This window comes from Dromiciops gliroides, chromosome 2, assembly GCF_019393635.1.
Source record: "Dromiciops gliroides isolate mDroGli1 chromosome 2, mDroGli1.pri, whole genome shotgun sequence".
NCBI lineage: Eukaryota > Metazoa > Chordata > Mammalia > Microbiotheria > Microbiotheriidae > Dromiciops > Dromiciops gliroides.
In genome coordinates, this window is record NC_057862.1 from 650,261,387 (window position 1) to 650,283,158 (window position 21,772).

The 21,772-nt window shown below is 44.3% G+C and overlaps 2 protein-coding genes across 2 annotated transcripts in view; both read left to right on the plus strand.

The window, feature by feature from the left end:
* TCF25 (transcription factor 25) overlaps positions 1-6,084 on the plus strand; it is a 38,218-nt gene extending 32,134 nt beyond the window's left edge. The window contains exons 15-18 of the mRNA XM_043990295.1: positions 429-519; positions 1,230-1,309; positions 4,898-4,970; positions 5,789-6,084. Of these exons, the coding sequence (XP_043846230.1) occupies positions 429-519; positions 1,230-1,309; positions 4,898-4,970; positions 5,789-5,974 (430 nt within the window). The 3' untranslated portion in view covers positions 5,975-6,084. The remainder of the gene's footprint in view (positions 1-428; positions 520-1,229; positions 1,310-4,897; positions 4,971-5,788) is intronic.
* Positions 6,085-18,596: 12,512 nt separating this feature from the next.
* On the plus strand, positions 18,597-19,547 carry MC1R (melanocortin 1 receptor). The gene has a single exon (XM_043985011.1). The coding sequence runs from the start codon at positions 18,597-18,599 to the stop codon at positions 19,545-19,547; it is 951 nt and encodes a 316-aa protein (XP_043840946.1).
* Positions 19,548-21,772: the final 2,225 nt, after the last annotated feature.

Consider the following 21,772-nt stretch of genomic DNA (forward strand, 5'->3'; position numbering starts at 1 on the left):
TGCAACATTAGGATCTGCAGGGTTGTACAGATTGTCTCAGAGGGAGCCTGCTTGCTAGTATCATAGCAAACATCACCACTGCCAGGAAAATGTACTGAACTGCTTCCCTGAAGCAGATGTATCTACCAAGTATACACCTCCCCCACCCCCCAGCAAGACCTTGGTGGAATTATGTATTGGCCAAAGGACAAGTATATTTATGGGTACTTAAGTGCTCATTTTGTTTTGATGATTAATTCTATGCTTGGACAAATACCAGGCTGCTGTCATGGGATTGTCTTGATGCCTCTGAGCAAGTATGCGTCTGAAGCTTAAGCCATTGAGCAGAAGAACATTGTCTTCTCCAGAGTTCAGCTTGCTAAAATGCTGCAGAATGTATTCGTTCATTTGTTGGTCTCTATTTTATTCCCTTCTCCCAACTTTCTTAGGCGGAAGGTCCGGTACCAGAGCGCCCCCAGAAATATCTATCGCCATGTGATCCTTTCTGAGATGAAGGAGGCCACCGCAGCCCTGCCTCTGGTAAGGAGCCTCACCAGCTTAAAAAGAAGGCATTGTGTGTATATACAGTGTCACATGCACGGCTTAGCCAACTTCTCCCTCCCTCTGAATGGCTCCTCCACTCCACTCCACTCAGTGTCTTTTTAATCACTAAGTCCTTAAAGGATTCTACTTCTTCCTTCTCTTGGGATTGAGCAGCAGCCAGCAGGACTCACCACAATATAGCAGATAGTGTAAGACTGGCTTGCTGTAGGAGAGGCCATGTGGGACCAGGGAATAGACTACTAGACTTGGAATCAGGAGGGCTGGAGTGACAATCCTGGCCAAGTCCCTCAGCTGCTCTGGAGCACATCTGTGAAAGGGAGGTGAGGCCAGTGTGCCTGAACCATCTTGAAAATGACCCATGACGATTTTTAACTGTAATGTACACAGACACAAACCCATGGCTTGGCAGTCCATGCATTCGGGAGAAAAAGTAGGAATGGCAAGTTGTTAGATCAGTGGAGTTGAAGGCAAGGCCTATTGTATCCCACTTTCTTAGCACATGAGCTCCCAACCCCAAGCCTTGCAGGGAGCTGAGGCTGAAGCTGCCTAATTTCGAGGGAATCCAGGAGTTAGTGGTTGGCTTTGCTCTGAATTTGATGTCCTATTGGAAATGCTCCGTCATGAAGCCCAGCTGAGGTGGACTAACAGCCTTCCTGGGTATCTTGTTTTTGTGTTCCTCTCTGAAGGAAGTGACATCCCAGCCTGTGATGGGGTTTGACCCTCTGCCTCCCCTGGATTCCATCACTTCCTACACCAGACCACGAAGGTATCCTTTCCACCCTTTGCCTTTGCCTTCTCGCTCACATTGCTGTCATGCTGCTGCTTTGATTCTCACCAGAGATGACAAAAATGGGTAAATAAATCATTCGATAAGCTTTAAGGTGACATGAAGACAAGAAAAGAGCAACTGATTGGGCAGAGATCAGCTGGTGCCCTGAATAACACATTCTCTTTCTAGACTGCATTCCCAGGGTCTTCATGAACACCTTTTTGAGTTGCTTAGGCCAGCAGTGTTCCTCCATTTGTCACCTACTCCAGTTGCAGGTTCCTGTTTCTGGAGGCTCACCTACCCTTATGGTTCTCACTGTATGTTACTTAACACAGACATTTCATCTATCAGGAGACATTCAAACACAGGTATCCCTTACTTAATGTAGTAGGTACATTGCAGTAACAACTGGAAGGGGATACCTTTTTTCCTCTTCAAATCTTCCAATAGAAGAAGTTGGAAATGCTTCATTTTTTGCAATTTTAGCACAGAAGAGGGTAAGGTGAGGTGTAGGTCCATGTTATACTGCTGGCTCAGAAGCACACAGTGTGCCCCTTTTCTTACTGGGGTGGGGGCAGGCAGGGAGGGTCTTGCGCTCTCTCCCCTCCCACCCTCTCTCAGACCACAGAGATCTGTTCCAGGGCTCCACATGTTCACCCCCTACAACGGTGCTCCCCTCATTGTCTAGGCCAGCAGTTCTCAAGGTTTTTTGCAGCAGGGAACTCTCCTCTTAAAACTTATTTGCAAAAATGTATTGCTTTTTAAATGCCTAATGCTTAGTGGCACCAATTTAGATAGGGCTGTTTGTTTGGTTGTTTAATAATTTTCTGATAACTTGTTCTGAATCTAACAAAGATATTATTTAATGAGAAGGCTATAATGGTTTGCTATTTAATGTTTTCTAATTCAGAACAATGTTGAAGGTTTATTTTATGTAATGATTCACAGCAGTTTTTCCCCTTTTATTTGCGTAAGCCAGAAATGTTTTAGATTTATTTCAGCTAATCATAGTTTTACTTTCAAAACTAGAGAATTTAATGTTCATAATGCTGTGTTTAGCAGTAAAATGTTTGTCATTTTGCTGGAACCATGGAATGATTAAGTTTAGGAGTACACCAAACAAGATGGGTCAGAATCTCTAGAAACAAACAAAACAAATTGGACAAGATCAAGCATCTGAAACTCACCAGGTCCAAAACCGAACTCATTATCTTTCCCCACAAAGCCTTCCCTCCTTCCAGACTTCCCTATTACAGCCGAGGGTGTCACCATCGTCCCATCATCCAGGCTTGAAGCCCAGGTGTCATTCTCAGCTCATTGTCTTTAATCCCTCTTTTCCTCTGCATTGCCAGGGACTGTCAGTTTCACTTTTGCAGCATCTCTTGAGCGTGCTCCCTTCTCTCCTTGGACACTGCCACCTGCCTGGCACCCCACTGCCATCACCTCATCCCTAGATGATTGCAGTGGCTACTGGTGGGTCTGCCAGCCTGCTGTCTCTCTTCACACCTGTCCATCCAACATTCAGTCACTAAGGTGATTTTCCTAAAGCACAGGTCACATGGCAAACCTCCGGGATCAAATATAAAATATTTGTTGGTCAGAGTTCTTTATAATCCTTACTACCACCGGCAGACACACACTGCCAGTCTTCTTGTGTCTATACTGTATAACTTAGATATCCTCTGCCATCTAGTGACACTGCCCTCCTTGCTCTTGCTCAAATTAGATCCTGCATCTCTTGCCTCCAGGCATTTTTTCTGACTGTTCCCCATGCCTGGAATGTTCTCTTTCCTCATCAAAATCTTACCTCCTACAGGAAGTTTTTCTCAAACCCCTCCCTCTGTTGATTCTCTCCAGTTTGTCCTGTCTCTAGCTTGTTTGCATGTTGTCTCCCTCATTAGACTGTGAACTCCTCATAGGCAGGGACTGTCTTTTACCTTAGTGCCTGGTACTGGCTCTTGTGGGGCCGCTAGGTGGTGAAGTGGATAGAGTGCTGGTCCTGGAGTCAGGGAGTTCAAATCCAGCCTCTGACACTTAGTAGCTGTGTAACCCTGAGCAAATCACTTTACCCTGCTTGCCTCGGTTTCCTCATCTATAAAATGACCCGGAGAAGGAAATGGCAAACCAGTCCTGTGTCTCTGCCAAGAAAAGCCCAAATGTGGTCACGGAGAGTTGGACACAACTGAACAATAAATGGTACATGTATAGGTGCTTAATAAATGTGTATTGGCTGGTGTTGCTTCTGTAATTGGGATTTGCCATTAGTATTAGGTTTGGGATATTGGGTTCATCATCAAATTCTTTGTTAAATTCTCTTTTTACCCCTAATGGCTACTTAAGGAGTTGAAGGGATATGTGGCCTCAGCAGTATGTGGCTTCTCCCTTTGAAGGTTCCAGCTGAAGCCCATTTATATTTTCTTATCCTGTGTATCTCTTGTTGATGTCTTTTTGTAAATCCTCTAGAGATCTCCCCCAGGATGCTGGAAGCTTTCCTCTGGGTCCCTTCATTTTGCCTGGTTACTTATTCAGCCTGCTAGCTGTGCATCCCTCATCCCTCTCTTGTTAATGCAACTGGCTAATCATTCCTATTCCAGTCATACATCTCTCTGATGGTGTCATTTGTACTGCCCTTGCAACTTAGTTTGTGGTGGAGACCATGCTGCAACCTACTTATCCATAGCAGGAATTGGTACAAAAATATTTTATGGTAAAAAACATAAACACCGACCATGTATCACACGTACTGTGATGAGAAAGCCCAATAGATGATTGCATCATGTGTAATTGAGTGCATTGATTCTAGACTAGTCAGAAGCCAACTTTGGGGTTACAAGATCTTTTTAAACCAGTGGCCTTCTACATCAGCCCAGGACTGACAAACTGCGAGATACATCACTTGATTCTGTGTTTGTCTGCCTTTATAACTTTTTGCACTGTGCAGTTTGAGAAACACTGGCCTCTTGCATTTTTTATGTGGTTTCAGCAGGGCTAGGCTATGCCAATAGGTCCTGGTTGTTGCTAGGATATTGAAGCTGCTGACTTTGCAACACAAATTTGTTGCATGTTTTATCAACTTTGTATGTTTTGAATGCTATAAATTAGGTACTCTTTTTAGAAAAAGAATACCGAATAATGAAAAACCTTTATGCTTAGCATCGGTACGGCTTAGCTTCCACCTACTCTCAGAATTTTTTGTGCTTTGGGATGATGTGCATAAGTCTCCACCAGAATGAAACTAACATTGCTCCTACTATCTATGTCATATGAACACCTGTATCTTATATTCTCCTTAAATCCTGGGGGCACTCAGCCCCCTCATTCACTCATTAGAAAGTCCATTCTGCTGCTTTCTAACCCAGCCTTCACTCCACTGAGCTCCTTTTGCCTTTCCTGCTTTTCTCAGTGCTTCTGATGCCACCCATTGGTTATGACTTTTTCCCTGCTGGGGCAAACTGCCTACATGAGTAGGATTATTTTTTAGATCATTATTTGCAAGGCTATGCTAACAGACTGAAATCCACGTGGTGCACAGTTAGAAGAAGAAAATACTGCGACTTTCTGACATGTCCTGGTTTTCTCTTTCAGGCCAAACCGTTACTCCAATGAAAGCACATTATCTCTCTTCTTTCGATCATTGTTGCCAAATTTTACCTTTCAGGTACGTTACATGAGTTTGGTACCATTTCTGTTACATCCTTGGTTTCTGTTCTTCTCAGACCAAACTCAGTCGGCACAGCAGTAATTGATGTGTAGCTGCTAGGGATGAAGCTTTGTGCTGGGTGCTGTGGTGGCTGGTAAAAAAATCGAACTCCTCATGTCCCTAACAAGTAACTAGCGCAGCATCCTGACCACAGAGCAGCCACAAAAGAGTTCCGTGTTTATATAACGGAATGGTGGCTCGAGTTGTAACCCTTACCTTCAAGGGGCTTACATCCCAATTCAGAAGAAAGACACAGAAGCCTGAAGTATTTGGATCAGAATAAGAGTGCTATGAGCAGTCACTCTTTGTTGTTGTTGTTGTTGTTGTTAGCAGTCTCTCTCAATGTTCGATTAGAATAGTGCAGCAGAGAGCCTTTCTATTTAGTAAATGCTACTAGGGAAAGTTGTCTTGGAAGCTTTGGATTCACTTTGAATTCACCCAGTATTGTGGTTTGTAATTGCAGATAGCTTAAGAACAGACTTGTACTTCTTAGAATTTTTTTTTAATTGTATTTGATTTTATAGGTTATTTTTTGAACCCTCCTGCCTGTATCCTTCCTTAGAGGTTAGAAAAGAAGTGCCATTTCCGGGGAGAGGCTTTTTTTTCCTTCAGAGTAAAATCCTTCTGTTTTGGTGTGTGTGGCTGGTCTATAATGGAAACCGTTTGAGTCTGTCCTCATAGCACCAGCAGTGGAAATAGTGTGCACAGCTCATACACAACAGAGTCGAGCACGTCCAGCAGTTTCCTCTTCAGCCTCACGCCTCTTTTTCTGTCAGGGAGAAGATACACCGGATGAAGTCGACCCAGTTGGTGCAGAGGAGGACCTTGACCAGGGCTTGAACAGGCTGATGGCGGCCATGCGAGACCTCCTGGCCAACATCCAGTTCCAGGACCCTCCAACAGAAGATAACCCTAATGGGAATGGAGATGAGGACGAGGACGAAGACGAAGACTGGGACTAAGATAGAGCATCCAGAATCCCAGTGATATGCTGTATAATTATGTTCATGATTTTTTTCGGTTGAAATTTAATAGTTCCCTAAAGTAAAAAAGTAAGTGCTTAATTTATAAAGTCATTTGCCTCTTTCTTCTACAATTTGGAAGAGCTCAGCATCAGAGTTCTCTGAAGTGTTCTCAAAGTACAGTCCAGAAGCAGGCAAAGCAGAGATTGCTAGGGCCTGAGGCCCATTCATCCGTTGATTCTTTCTTTTTCCTTCATAAACTACTCTTTGGGATGATGGCCCACACAGGGTCAGTATGGAGTCTGTGCCCAAGAGAAACCTGGAGGAGAGTTAGGGAAGGAGGGAGCAGAGCTAGGGGTGCATGGTGCCCTGGGTTTCTTAGATGGCCTCCCACTCACTGGCCTTTCTGAGCAGCATGGCCTAGACCCAGGTCAGGAGGCCTCCACGGGGCCGTGCAGAGCAGGGTTCCTGAGCACGGCCAGACGTTGGCTTTGTCCCATTTGAAGTGGAGCCACTTGTTTTAGGGGAGGAGTGGGAAGGATAGAAGTCCTGGTTCTGCCCCTGTGATTTACCTCACTTCTCTGGCCTCAGTCTTCTCATCTGTAAAATAAGAACAATAATGTTTGCACTAAGAATCCCAGCACAGAGTTGTTAGGAAACAGATTTGTGAATGTGAGATGCTGAGAAATTGCAAGAAATCATGGGCATCGTTTTTCCCTAAAGGACAGTGGAGAGGCTGTCAGTAATTACAGTCTCATGAGCCTACATCCTCCTCTCCAGATGAAGATGGACAAGAGCAGGTAGACTTTGCCAAATGGTCGTCTACCTCAGACTTAGGTCTTTATGGTCACTCATTTGACTAAAAGAGAGAGAGAATAAAGGACTCCACCGTATTTGTTGAGTATAAAAAAGCAATTGATTTAGCAGAACAAAATGCATTCTTCAAAGGCTCTCTTTCAACAAGATGTCTGCAGAACATATGTTAAGATCACAGAATTGTAGTGTTGGGAGTGAGCTCAGTAGCCACTAGTCCAACCAGTAGCTGAATAAGAATGGACTCTGCAGTGTTCCTGACAAATGGTCAGCCAGCCTTTGCTCAAAGACCTTCAGGGAGATCCAGCCCGCACCTTCCCAAGGCAGTATGTGTCGCTTGTGGACAGCTCCAGTCATTGACAAGTTTTTCCTGACATCAAGCCTGAATTGGCAACTTCTGCCTATTAACTTCCAGTTCTTTCTTTGGGGGTCAAGTAGAATAAGTCGAATCACCTCCTCAGTGTGATAGCTCCTCAAACACTTCAAGACAGCTCTGAAGTCTTAGCTTTTTCTAGTTCCTTTAGCTAGTTCTCATGTCATGAACTCCCAAGACCCTTCCTCCCCTTGGCTGACCTCCCCGGGACACCCTTCCTAACTTGTGGTGCCCACAATAATGATGATAAGAATTAGAACTAGCATTTAGATGGTGCTTTACAGCCTGCAAAGCACTATATGTATGTACCTACAATCTCATTTGAACCTCACAACCACCAGGTGAGGTAGGTGCTCTTATCCCCATTTTATAAACTGGGAACTGAGGCAGACGGGTCAAGTGGCTCACACAGGCTCACACATTGCCAATTAAACTGAACTATAGCCTTATCAGGGCAGAGTACAGCAGGACTACCACTTCTTGTTCCCACCCCCACCCCACCCCCCACCTTAGGCCTAAGATTGCCTTCATTTTCTTGGCTGCCCCATCATACTATTCACTGACATTGATTTGAGATCTACCAAAATCACAGATCTTTTTCAGAAAGACTGAGTCTAGTCATGTTGTCATGGCCCTTTGTGACACCTTGATTTTTAAAACCAATTCTGAGACTTTACATTTATCTCTATTAGATTTAATTTTATTCTTTCCAGCCCAATGTTGTTGTCTGTCAAAAGCTCTCTGGCTCCTGACTGTTTTCCATTGTTCTTCCTCTGCCTCTCAGCTTTGTGTCATCTGCAGATTGGTTAGTCATGCCTTCTATGCCTTTCTCCAAGTCTGTGATGAGGATGCTAAACAGCACAGGGCCAAACACAGGTGTCTTATGGCAACTCCTTCCAAGCTGTAATGACAGTTCTTCAGGTTCAGCTATTCAACCAATTCCAAATACTTCTAACAGTATCATTATTTACTGTCTTTCCCAGAAGAATAACAAGATCACTTTGTCAAATGCTTTGCTAAATCACAGCAAAATAGATTACAGCATCAACCTTCCGGTTTTAATGACCTTACTTGTGAAGGAAGTTAGTCTTGGCTATTGCAGCTTGTTCTTTGATGAAGCCACACTGGCTCTCAGTGAATAGTGCTGCTTCTAGATGTTCCCTCACCATCCCATCAACACCAAATGAGAAAATGTACCTGCAGGACATTGACCACCATAAAATAAGAACTCTCATCAAATTGCTCTTACTATTGCCTCCAGAAAGGGAGGTATTATTAGACTGCTCCATTGCTCGATTGCCATTCTTGTGATTTGTGCTTTTCTCAGACCATAACACCCTTTCCCCAGCTATCACTGTATAATAATTGTCCCTCCCCCTAGAATGTCAGCTTCTTGAGAGCTGGAATTGCCTTTTGTACTTAGCAAAGTTCCTGGCACATAGTAAACACTTAATAAGTGCTTTTTATTTATTTATAAGTCATGGCTATTAACAACAACAATAGTAATACTTTCTAGAAGTTCGTGAGAGTCAGTTGAATTTACAGGCCTGTAGTTTGCAGACTTCGTTCTCTTCTCTTTTGAAAATGGAGACATTTGATCTTCAATTCTGAGGTACCTTTCTCGCTGTCCACAGTCTTTCAAAAATCACAGATAATGAGAAATCATGTCTGTCGGATTTTTCAGTGCCTGAGAAGGCAGTTCATTTGGGCCAGATAAGAAATGTGTCGATGCACCCAGTGGTTGATAGATGTGAGTCGTCGTCCCCCCCCCCCCCAAAGTACAGAGCCTCCTAAATGTGATCCAAAATCTCAAATGTTTGACTTAACTAAGGCCCCATAGAAAATAACCAAATGGATGAAAGTGTCTATTGTCTGGTCTAAGAGAGAGAGTTGAATAGTCTATTTAGCTGATCCATCTTGAACAGATGCCGCACGTGGACAATGAATAGGTTCTGGGAATTGACTGGGAAAAGACAACAACCCAAATTACATGTGGGAAATTGTGTAGGACAGTGTATTTGCATAAATCAGATCATAGTTCTGCTGAAGTAGCTCAAGTATTGGCATTATTCCTCCACCAGAGTCATTCTGTACTTCATCACCACTTGGAGGTGGTCCTATTGTCCTAGAGGATCTTCCACTGGCACACAGATCTTACCAAGAAAAAAGGGCTTCCACTACAGGCCAGAGATGCTCTCTCTCTCCTGTCAGAGGAGCCCTAACCCAGTTATGTTAGAAGAGGCCAGAAGACTGGCTACTAAGGGACTAAGTCTTGGCCACAGCAGTTCATGAAGACCATTTGTTAAGGCCACATTGGTGGGGACAATGTTGACATGGATAAGATCAACAGATGTTCTGAATTGTGATGATTGTTGTGATTGGTTCTTTTCTTAGGACTAAGGGCTCTGGCAATTAATCAAAAAAAGCCCTACTGGTATTTCTAGCTTCATATGACTGGTTAATAGGCCTGGGCCTTGAGAATAATTGAGGGAGAAATTCTATTTTGGAGACTTTTCAAGCGCAATCTATAAATTCCATTTAAACTGACTCCATGAAGAGAACCAGAGAAGCTGGTTTGACTAGGGAGGCACTGGAAAAATCCAAAATTTTTTGCTGGTGATATTCCAATCCCATTAAAGAATTGGGTAGATGGGTAATAACCTTTAAAAAAAAATCAATTTATTGAGTGTTTTAGGAGAACACTAGACTGTCATTGGAAATCAGGGGAGATGTAGTGGGACCCAGGGCTCTAAAAAATAATTGAGTTGCAGTAACCTTTTGATTCATTGGAAGGGGCAGAGTCAGTGAAGAACTAGAGGTGAAAAAATGTAGAGAAAATAATGTAGCTTGTTAAACCAGTCCAAAATCAAAATGTAAGTTCCAAGCCTGCTCTTTGAGGGGACTCTTCTGCCTGCCTTTAAGAATGATCCCAAAGTGATATCCCAGCATGCAAGATCCTAGAGGAATGTGGGAGTGCAGAGAAACTGAAATCCCCATAGCCCATCATTGCATGGCCTACTAGATCAGTGAAAGGAAACACTTAGGGCCTCCTGCCACACCTGGGTATTCACTTGAAAATGAAACCTGCAGAACAAAGAGGCAAAGGTGACCCAAGAATGGAAATAGTAGACATTGAAGTGGCGGCAGAAAGGCCTGCCAGGTCCCTGTTGGCTGAGCTGGAAATTGGTCCAACCGTTCTACAAGGCCATTTGAAATTATGCCCCAGTGAGCACAATGCCCATCCCTTTTGACCTAGGGAGCCCACAGTTGGGCATGTCCTCCAGAGAGGTCAAAAATGGAAAGATCCCGTGCACACCAAAATATTCAAAGCAGCATTGTTTTTGAATAAAAATTTTTCTGTTGGGGGGTGGGGTAAAAAAAAAAAAAGAGGGGAGGGTGGGGTGGGAAATATGGTCCAAATGGGCACCAGTAGTTTTCCCAAGAATGTAGAAACTCTCTGTTTAGAAGTCTTGGGTTTAGCTTGGGGGATACTGGGAGATCCAGAATGATATTTTATTACTTAAATTTAAACCCCATGATGTTTGAGCTAAAAGAGACTTGAGAAATCACTTAAGTCTCCAGCTCCTTCACCTTACAAACAGAGGCCTAGAGAGATTCCATGACTTGCCTAAACCAGAAACCACTGCACTGATCCTTACAACTCAAAGGATGGATGCTGCCTAATCATTTATTTCTAGCCTCTACTAGTGACTGGTGGAGGGAGATGGATAGGATCCACTTCCTACCCATCTTGCTGTTAAACTTGAATCCTCTCCAAACAGGTTTTGGGCACAAGGAGTTTTCCTGTGGGCTTTTATTTTTTATGTGTTTTGGGGAGAATTAGGCAAGTTTGATACTAAAAAAGAAAGAAAAACGTGCATTGGTGAATAATTTTAAAACAAGAGTAGAAGGCAGTTAATTAGGGGACACATAAGCAAGGCAGCATTGGAGCTAGTGTATTAAATTAAAAATAATAAATAATGATAAAATAGCTAACATTTATGTAGCATTTTAAGGATTACAAAGCACTTCGCACATATCTCAAATCTTGCAAATATCTAAAAAACAAGATATTTGTGATTTGATATGCAGTGCTCTTTTTTTTTTTTCTTCTTAGGGGCAAGTAGGTAACAAGTGGATAGAGCACTGGGCCTGGAGTCAGTAAGACCTGAGTTCAAATTTAGCCTCAGACACTTACTAGCTATGTGACCCTGGACAAGTCATGTAACCTCGAACTGCCTCAGTTTGGAACCTACCTCACAGGGTTGTTGTGAGGATCAAATGAGATAATATTTGTAAAGTGCTTAGCACAGTGCCTGGCGCAGAGGAGGCACTTAGTAAATGCTTATTCCTTTTCCCTCCCCTCTTTGTATAAGGAAATGTTCATGTTTGTTGATTTCTGTAAAGTTCATAACAATAAAATGAGGAAAAAATAAAAAGTGCTCCTGCTTGGGGTTCTTTTGGGCTTTGAGTAGTGTGACTTTATTTGGGACCTTTGGGTTGACAAAAGGACAAGGGACCTTAAAAACTTAGGTCATTTGGTGCATCTTATTTTATAGACAATAAAACTGCTCTCCATGAAAAAGGAAGGACTCGCCCAAGGTCACACAGTCAGTGGCATGGCAGGAATCAGACTCAGGTCTCCTAATCTCCAGGATAATACTCTTTCCACTACTCCAGAAGCCAAAGCGCAGAATGAATTTAACTGGTCAAAATGTAAGTTCCTAAGGGTCAGTCCTGTTCTTTTCTTTCTTTGTATCCTCAGGGCTTAGCACAGTTCCTGAGGTGTAGTAAGCCATTTAATAAATGCTCTTTGATTGTTTGCCATTGTAACCTATGGCCCAGACAGCAGCAGCAAGATGGAAATAGATTCCTTGTCAGATTCCAGGAGGGGTGGGGGAAGGGTAGACAAAGTCGAGCATAACCTGACACCAGTGGAGAACCTTAATATGCTACTAATGGAGCTGGAAAAATCGGGGTCTTTTTCTTAGTATATTTTACCCCTCATAAGAGTGGTGTATCCTACGTACACAGAAACGAGGGGCACGATGTCCCAGGCTTACTCTGTTATTCCAAGTGGAGGTAGGTTACTGTCACACCTCCCAGCAGAGGGGTAATAAGGCCTGGTAAGTGTGGTTTGGTGAAGGAACCAAAGAGTGAATTAGGACCATGATTAAAACTTCCATGGGCTCTTGTTAAGACTAGTGCCTGGCCAACCCCACCAATATTCTGGTGATGTGGTGCTGCCAGTCAGAGAGAATGCTATTGTCTCAGAAGAAGTGAAATCGGGAGTCGCTAAAAAGTCACCAGAGAGACAGGGGAGCTGCCTGCCCTGTAGCCACTTCTCTGCTTCTCCCCACCTGGATCTTCACTCTCCAAAGTGGGCCTCCAGAATCCGAGCCCCAGAGGCAGTTAATCCACTTCAGCTTTGGAACTCCCAACCCTGGGCCTGAACCATCTCGGTGATTGATGGAGGGCAAACTCACCTAACCCACTATCTTCTAACTGGCCCCAGACCACACAGACCATGCTTCACATCTCATCGAGCTGTCAACTTGGGCCACCTTCCCTCCCCTCCCCTCCCCTCCCACCTTCAGGCACAAGAACCAAGTCAATACTACCTTTGTTTATCAAAAGGATATGTTAGGAGCAGCTAGGTGGCACAATGGTGTAACGATTGGAATGATGCCACCTGCTGGATACTTACTGTAGAAGAGTTCTGCCCATGAAGCGAAGGTCTTTGAGGGCAAGACCAGGAGCCTTTTCTTTGGCGGGAGGAAGTGACGCGGACTAGTGGGAGGAGGAAGGAAGAGACTGGCGCTGACTCTGGGGCTTTTTCCTGAGGACGCTGGCGGAGAAGGGAGCTAGAAATGTGCTCTCCCTTTAATAGATAGGAATCTAGGCCTTTCTCTCTCTCTTTACCAAATTCTTATTCTCCTTAATAAATGCTTAAAAACCTAACTCTTGCTAAAGCTTATAATTTATTGGCGACCACTCATTAGATATTTTAGACAGACTAGCTAGAATTTTAACCCTTAACAATGGATAGAGCACCGGCCCTGGAGTCAGGAGTACCTGAGTTCAAATGTGGCCTCAAGATACTTGACACTTACTAGCTGTGTGACCCTGGGCAAGTCACTTAACCCCCATTGCCCCCCCAACCTGACTGCCCTGTGACCAAAGTCTTTTCTCTGGCCACCACTCCCCTATACGTATTGTCTTTCCCTTTTAGAATGTAAGTTCCTTGAGGACAAGGACTCCCCATTTTTATTAATATATATTTGTATTCTCCAGTGCTTAGCACAGTGCTCAAAATAATAGTGCTTATAAGAAATGTTTTTGCGTTCATTCATTCATGGTGAGCAACACATAAGAAATGAACTATTAGAAGTGATCTGAAGTGTATCATCAGAAAAATAGACAATTTGGGAAGAAAAATGGGCTAGTCATGTAGCAAGAATAAGAGACAAGCAATGGACTAACTACCCATGTATTCTGTTGATAGTTCTGGACTTCAGGGGAACCTGAAGAAGGGTCTCAGCAAGTTGAATGGTGAATTCACCAGGTGAATTTAAAGGAAAACATGGATGCGAGTCTTAGAGGTTAACCAAGCACAGTTAGAGAAGGAATGCCCACATCTATATCTGCTAGAGTATTAGAAACAGTCCATTGAGTAGATTATACAAGTTCCTTTTCTGGTTATTTCACTACTTAGAATTCCACTGAGGGAGGGCAGCTCGGTGGTGCAGTGGATAGAGCCCTGGCCCTGGATTCAGGAGTACCTGAGCTCAAATCTGGCCTCAGACACTTGACACTTACTAGCTGTGTGACCCTGGGCAAGTCACTTAACCCCCATTGCCCTAAAAACCAACCAAACAAACAAGAATTCCACTGAAGGAGTGCATTGTTAATGATGGGGGCCAGAGCAAAAGTTGATAAAACTCAGATCTATCAGTACCTCTGTGAAAAGACTTGGGGAGAAAGTTGAAGTATTGGTTTGCAATTATCTGTGAATTCCAGTTAGATATGTCCTGATGACAATGGGGTTAGTCCTGTGCCCATGACCTTCAACAGCCCTAGCCAAGTGGCCATATTTATCCTAATGAGAGCTAGAGTAATGTGGGTGCCCTGAGGAAAGATTAGCCTGTTTTAGTTGCCCACTGGCCAGGGCCTCGCCAGGAAGAAGCTGCGGTCAGCTTTCTGCCAAAGGTTGTCCCATTCTCACGCTCTTTGAAGTCCGTGTGCCTTGGTGGGTGGGGAGCATCGATGTCAAAGGCCTCATTTATGGGCTGAAAATATCACTGAAACTCCTTAGCACAGGGACAGCTCCTTTCTGCCGTGATCAGAGACAGGAAAGCTGAAGGGGAGTGGAGCCCATTGGTCCTGACTCTGCATCACAGCCCAAAGACAAAGAATGGTAGGAGTTGTTACAGGGCTGCTTAGACCTTTAGAGATGTACTGGGCTCCATATTGCCAAGGATAAAGTGACAAACCCAACGAGGGATTGTCCAACTTAGGGGACTCAGCTTCCAATGGTACTGATGCCAGCATGGCTGTAGAAGTCAGAAAAGAGCTAAGAGATCTCAAAGTTTACCTTGACCACTTGTCCCTATCCCCTCACCCTTATTTTCAGTTGTGGAACCTCAGGCCCAGAGAGTTGAAGTCATTTGCCCAAGCAACAATTAACTTGATATTCCATAAGCCCCTGAGTGCCTGGCCATGGTGAGGACCCCTTTTACCCAGCCAGGGCACCTGCATGCTTGGGATATTAGGAAAATAACATTGGTATGTCATGATGCTCTGGGTTCTTTCACTCCCCCTTAACAATTTAATTTTCTTTTTTTTTAACCAGAAAGGAAGATGGTTAAGAAAGTGGATGATAGGACTTAGAATTGAAAGATCTTTTAATTTTGCAGATGGGGAAAGGAATAAGCATGCACCTCCTGTATGACAGGCATTGTACAAAGCCCTTTACAAATACTTCATTTGATCCTCACAACAGCTATGGGAGGGAGATGCTATCATGATCCCCATTTTACAATGGAGGAATCAGGCAGACAGAGGTTAAATTACTTGCTAGCTGCCTAGGCGACTGGGACGGCTAAAATGGCTGAAGGGGCTATTTCCACGGGATGGTCTGATGTTTTTCCTAGGTGTGTCATAGATTAGAAAAGATTGGGACTCATTGATGCTCTAGTGCCAGTTGTACCTCTGGCTTATATGACTTGGAGCAAGCCACTTTATCTTTGCCTCAGTTTCCCTGTCTGCAAAATGAGGCTAATCACCCCTTCCCCTGTGAGAATCTATGTAATTATAGATGTGAAAATGCTTTGAGCTCTTTGGAAGAAAGACAGTATCCAAATCCGTGCTATTTGTAGCCATCGACATCGTGGTAAGGGTAATTCCCTGTCATCACACTACCCTCCCTGTGGGCGCTCTCTGCTCTGCCATGAATGCATTTCAGTGTAACATGCTCAGCTCTCTGGCTAACCAGTGCTGGCGCCGAGAAGTCTAGGTTTGATGTGACTCTTTCCCTGGGGCCAGTGTGGTCTTGTTGGCCAGTGGAAATGAACGAATAGAGCTGCTGCCCAGCTTCATCCCAAATAAACCCTGGCTTTGGGTTGAGGAGTGAGAGTCCAAAAGTTTTGTCATACAATGCCCCAAATCACTAATGATAATAGAAATGCAAATTAAAACAACTCTGAGCTCCCACCTCACATCCAACAGATTGGCAAAAATGACAAAGCGGTCAGTATTGGAGGGGCTTTAGGAAGACAGGTATGTTAATACATTGTTGGTAAAGCTCTTCCAGAAGACAATTTGGAATTCTATGAGAAAAGTCACTAAACTATATACAATCTTTAACCCAGCAATAGAACTATTAAGAATATTCCCAGGGGCAGCTAGGTGGCACAGTGGATAAAGCACCAGCCCTGGATTCAGGAGGACCTGAGTTCAAATTTGACCTCAGACACTTGACACTTACTAGCTGTGTGACCCTGGGCAAGTCACTTAAGCCTCATTGCTCTGCAAAAAAATTAATTAATTAAAAAGATTCCCCCAAGAAGGTCTCATATACAGGATGGGCCAAAGGTCATGAAGGGGATTCAGTATTTAATAACTCCTTTATTTTTTGTTTTTAATTTATAGTACCATAGCATCATATACAATATATATGAAATTAATTTCCATCATGTGTGAAAACTCAAATCTTGTAAATGGGATAAATTATTTGAAAATAATTTTCAAAAACTTATTAAAAGCATCGTGACTTTTGGCCCACCCTGTATAAAACAGCAAAGACCTGGAAGGAATATTAAGTGCCTAACTCTTGTAAACAAATGGTGGTATATGAATGGAATGGAATATAATCAGATTATAAAAAATGGCAAAGAGCTTCAGAGACTCCTAGGAAGATTTGAATGAATAGATGCAGAATGAGGTAAGCAAAGCCAGAACATTTTACATAATGTGACCCTCACAATGCAAAGGAAAACAACACTGAAAAGATTTCAGTGACTAATGCCATATCCCACTGTGTCTTCAAAGCAAGATGAAGCATGCCTCCTATCTCAGAGGCAACAAGGAGAGGTATAGAATGAGGCATGGGTTTTCAGACTTGACCAGGGCATTGATTTATTTTGCTAGATTAGATTTATTTGTTATAAGAGAGGATACTATTGTCTAGAGGGGCATGGGTGGGGTGGAATCACTGGGAAGTGACAGTGTTAAAAGAAAAGACCAACAATAAAACTTTTTTTTTTTTTTGCGGGGCAATGGGGGTTAAGTGACTTGCCCAGGGTCACACAGCTAGTGTCAAGTGTCTGAGAACAATAAAACATTTTTAATAAGAAAAAAGTGCAAAAAATAAAAATAAAAAAGTGCTACCCACCACCACACCACTACCACCACCAAATGGTACAATGGGCATGGCTGACAGTCCCCAAGCAAACCCAGCCAGAAGGGACTCTTGTTTTCATCTGCAAGCAGTCCTTTAGATGCGTTGCATTCTTGGACTTATTATTGTTTCAGTGGTATACACCATTTCAATTTGCAAATGAGGATGGCTGCTACCTTTTCATTTTGGCCTAGTGTTGGACTCTCAAAGATTTTGGACTAGAGATCTGAGATAAATGAATAGAGCTTTCCTGGTTGGGAAAGAGGGGCAGACCAATTGTTTGAATAAGGGACTGGGACTTTACAATTCTTTCTAACCTCTGTACCACTGCTGCTTCATTAAATGCATGTATGGAAACAGAGTATGAAGAGAAAGTCTCCATACATTGGGAAGGTCTTTGGAAGCAATTTGTTCCAAACCAGGACTCGATGCAGGAATCCCCTCTACAGCATACCCGACAGGGAAGTCACCCAGCCTCTGCCTTAATACTTCTAGTTCTGGGAAACTTACTCTAACAAACAAGGTAACCCAATTGAATTTGTAGGCAGTTCTCCCTGTTGGAAAGATCTTCCTAATTTTGATCTGAAGCCTGTCTTCCTATAACAACCCAGTTATCCAAATTCAGCCCGCTCAAGCACTGCTTCTTTGGGTTTGGAGCCCCTGGTGCCAAGTAAGGGTATCCCTGGTTTCAGCGTCAGCTACTTGAATCTGGCAGGCAGCACCTACGGGACATTTATATAAGGTCTTGAACTTCCTCAGCTCTAACAAGTTTCATAACTAATCATTCAGCTGTGCTGGGCATTCCCAGCATGAGCTGCTATCATGTGGTCAATCAGCCTCCTTTGAAGGAGGTGCTGCACAGACTGTCTTTAAAGGAAGGGGGAGAGAGCCTTCATTCTCCACTAGGACATTGGCTCCTGATCCATTTCTTTGGACCAAAACAGAGGGCTGTGGCTGGACTTCCGAGGTGATGCAGAAAGTGTGGATGCGTGGACCTCATGTCCTATTGGCTCACTCACTTCATCCAACTAAGGAAAAGAGATGAAAAAGCCAAGAGGAAAAAGAAAGAAAGAAAATTCCGTTCCTGTGGAACAGAACAGCCCGTGGGGGCAGACAGAAGAGAGAAGTGGATAGATTGAGAATTTGGGTTTGTTCAGGCAGGAAATTTGAGACTCTCTGGATCCTGGAGTCAAACAGTAGAGAAAGGATGATTAGACAACATTGGACGTGGCATGGGTTATCGAAGCCTCTGTTGTGCTAATGGAATCAGTAGGATGTCCTTTGACAGGTTAGAGAAATAAGGAGTATGGGGTGGATTTGGTGGCTGTGATTTTTGTCTGAGACCAAAGGGCTGGAGGTGTGGGGGGGGAGAAACATTGGGGATTCCTCTGGGCACTAACTGGTGAGAACAATGAACTGAAACAGCAACGGGCAGCTGTTGGACTTTGAGAAAGCCCTCCAGGGTAGGAATTTGAAAATTCCAGTTCATCTATGTTGCTGGTTTCACATTCACAGCTTTCTGCTCTTAACCCGGAACTATGCCGATGCCAGGTCAACAGAAGAGATTGTTTAACTCTCTGAACTCCACATCCCCAGATACCCTTCACCAAGTTGTCCCCACCAACCAGACAGATATACTGTGCCAGGGGCTCTTCATTCCGGATGAGCTGTTCTTGACCCTGGGGCTACTGAGCCTGGTAGAAAATGTGATGGTTGTGGTAGCCATCATCAAGAACCGCAACCTGCATTCACCCATGTACTATTTTGTCTGTTGCCTGGCTCTATCAGACCTTCTGGTGAGTGTCAGCAACCTACTGGAGACCTTGGTGGTGCTACTGCTGGAGAAAGGGGTGCTGGTGATCCAGGCGCCTACAGTGCAACAGCTGGACAATGTTATTGATGTGTTGATCTGTGGTTCCATGATGTCCTCAATTTCCTTCCTAGGAGCCATCGCTATCGACCGCTACATCAGTATCTTCTACGCCCTGCGCTACCACAGCATCGTCACCCCTTGTCGAGCTCAGGGAGCCCTCGCTGGCATCTGGGTGTCCAGTGCCCTCTCTGGTACCCTCTTCATCTCCTATTACAACCATGTTGCAGTCCTGCTCTGTCTCATTGGCTTCTTCTTGTCCATGTTGGGGCTCATGGTGGTCCTCTACATCCACATGTTCATCCAGGCGTGCCAACATGCCAGGAGGATTGCCCGACTACACAAGAGATACACCATCCACCAGCTGTCAATCCTCAAGGGGGCTGTCACCCTCACAATCCTGCTGGGTATCTTCTTCCTCTGCTGGGCCCCCTTTTTCCTGCATCTCACGCTTCTTGTCCTCTGTCCCAAACATCCCACATGCAGCTGCTACTTCCAGAATTTCAACCTCTTTCTCACCCTCATCATCTGTAACTCAATCATTGACCCTCTCATCTATGCCTTCCGCAGCCAAGAGCTCCGCAAGACTCTCAAGGAGGTGATTCTGTGTTCCTGGTAAGGGGGGCATTATGAATGCCCATGCATGCAGGCATGCATAAACACAGTGGGACAGAGGTGCAGTATGTAATCAAGGGGAGCAGCTTTTCCTCTGCAGAGGGGACCTGATGTTCTGGCTAATGGGCAGAACCTGTTCTATCCCATGGTGAAGAGGGATAGGCATCATTAGTCAGCCTGGACTCCAGCTTCTGAATTGCCCTTTGGGGAGGGATACTGAGGTGGAGAGAGACAGAGAGTCATGGAAACAGACACAGAGGGTGTGTGTGCATTCATGCACATGGTGAGTACTTTCACTTGTGTGCTTGTGTGGATGCTCAGGTGTGCACATAATATACAACAGGAGCAGAACAATTCTCTTTATCCGATCCACTTTTATCCTCCATTTGACGTTGATTTTTTTCAACCTCATCCCAAAAGCCTTGCAATTCAGCTTGTTCCTCGTATTAGTACCTGGAAGCCTATTCCCTCCCTGCCCCCTTCTCATCATTGCTTGTGTCCACTAAGGATACTGCATCTAGGAGGCAGGGCACACATACTCCAGATGGGAAAGACGACACCTCAACAAGAACCAGAGCCACCCCCATTCCAACCCCCCCTACCTTCCCACCCTGGTCCAGGATACAGAAGACTCCTAAGGACGTGCAGTTGTGTGGGATGCCCATGGCAGCCAAGGGCAGATGACTGGGAGTTCCGATACCTCAGTTCCTCTCCCAACTTGGCTCCCCCACTCTTGTCCATAGCGACGGCCTGTGCCTGATGTGACCTGGCTATGTTAGTGATTGGTTACTGAGGCTGTATGGGAACTGTGTGATTGAGAAATGACAATAAACCCACTCTCTGCCTAGACGCTATGTCCGACTGGCATTGGTCATGGGGGGCAATTGGAGACTGTGCTTCATCATCTCTCTTTGCTCTTTCCTATGGCTTAAGGGGAGGTGGGAGAGGGGTCAGGGGAGAGGGTAAACAAGTAAAAAATACATAGGAGGGCAAATGCTAAGAACTGGACTGAACTTTGCCCAGAGTCAGAATTAAATTTCCTTTGAATGACTAGAGGAGAAGGCCCCAGAATACTGATGAAGAAGTTAACTGTGGTTAAGCTTGGAGCCCTATACAACCCCCAGCAGGGGATAAATCTGAAGACTGAGCAAACCCCTCCCAGAATCACAGAATTTCAGAGTTGGAAGGAACCTCATAGGCCAACCTCCTCATTTGACTTTGAGATCCAGATGTCACACAAATAGTAAGCCACAGATTACTAGGGGTCCTTTAATTTTATTTTTATTTTTTATTTATTTATTTTGCAAGCAATGGAGGTTAAGTGATTTGCCCAGGGTCATACAGCTAGTGTCAAGTGTCTGAGGCTGGATAACCACTGTGCCATCTAGCTGCCCCAGTCCTTTAACTTTAAATTCAGTGTTTTCTTGGTCAGTTCTTTCTGATCACCATCTAGAGGCAGGCAGGGGAAGGGGGAGAGCTGAAGGTAGATTGAGGCTGGAAGCCTTGTCTCTACGGTGATAAGCCCTGGTTACAACACACCCCACAATGAAGCTAAGGGTCAGTCACAATCTTGAACCCCCCCTCCCAGGTGAAACACTAGCATAGGGAGACTTTAGGGGTGGGGAGCTATGTACCACCCATTGTAAGAGAGTTAACTTTTACCCAACTCAGAAGGTTTTCTCAGCCTTGTTCCAGCTGAAACAACATTACTATGTATGTATCGTGTATTTCGCTTTAGTGAAATTTGAGAACCCTGGGTTCTAGGTCCTGCTGCCATGAATGAACTAGATGTATGACTTTGGGCAAGTCATTTCCCCTCCTATGAGCCTCAGTTTCCCCATCTGCAAAATGATAGTGATGAATTAGAACTAGGTGATCTCTCAGGTCCTGTCCAACACCCAGCACTCTATGATTTAGTAGTTATATCTATCGTCTGAATCTGAGGCCTTTTATGATCATTCTAGATACATCTCAAAGGCGTGGATGCTAACAGAGGATGTACAGTCTTGTTTTTCTGGTTAGGTCATGCAGCTATTGGAAAGCTTGTGAGAGAACCATGACATCTGGATCTCCCCATTGCTATCTTGCTTATACTGTCCCCAAAAGCCTGGGGTGATCTGATAGACCTCTAGTCCTCATCTGTGAAATGGGTATAATAGCAGCACCTGCCACATAGTATTGTCCTGCAGATCAAATGAGACAACATGTATAAAGCACTTCGCAAACCTT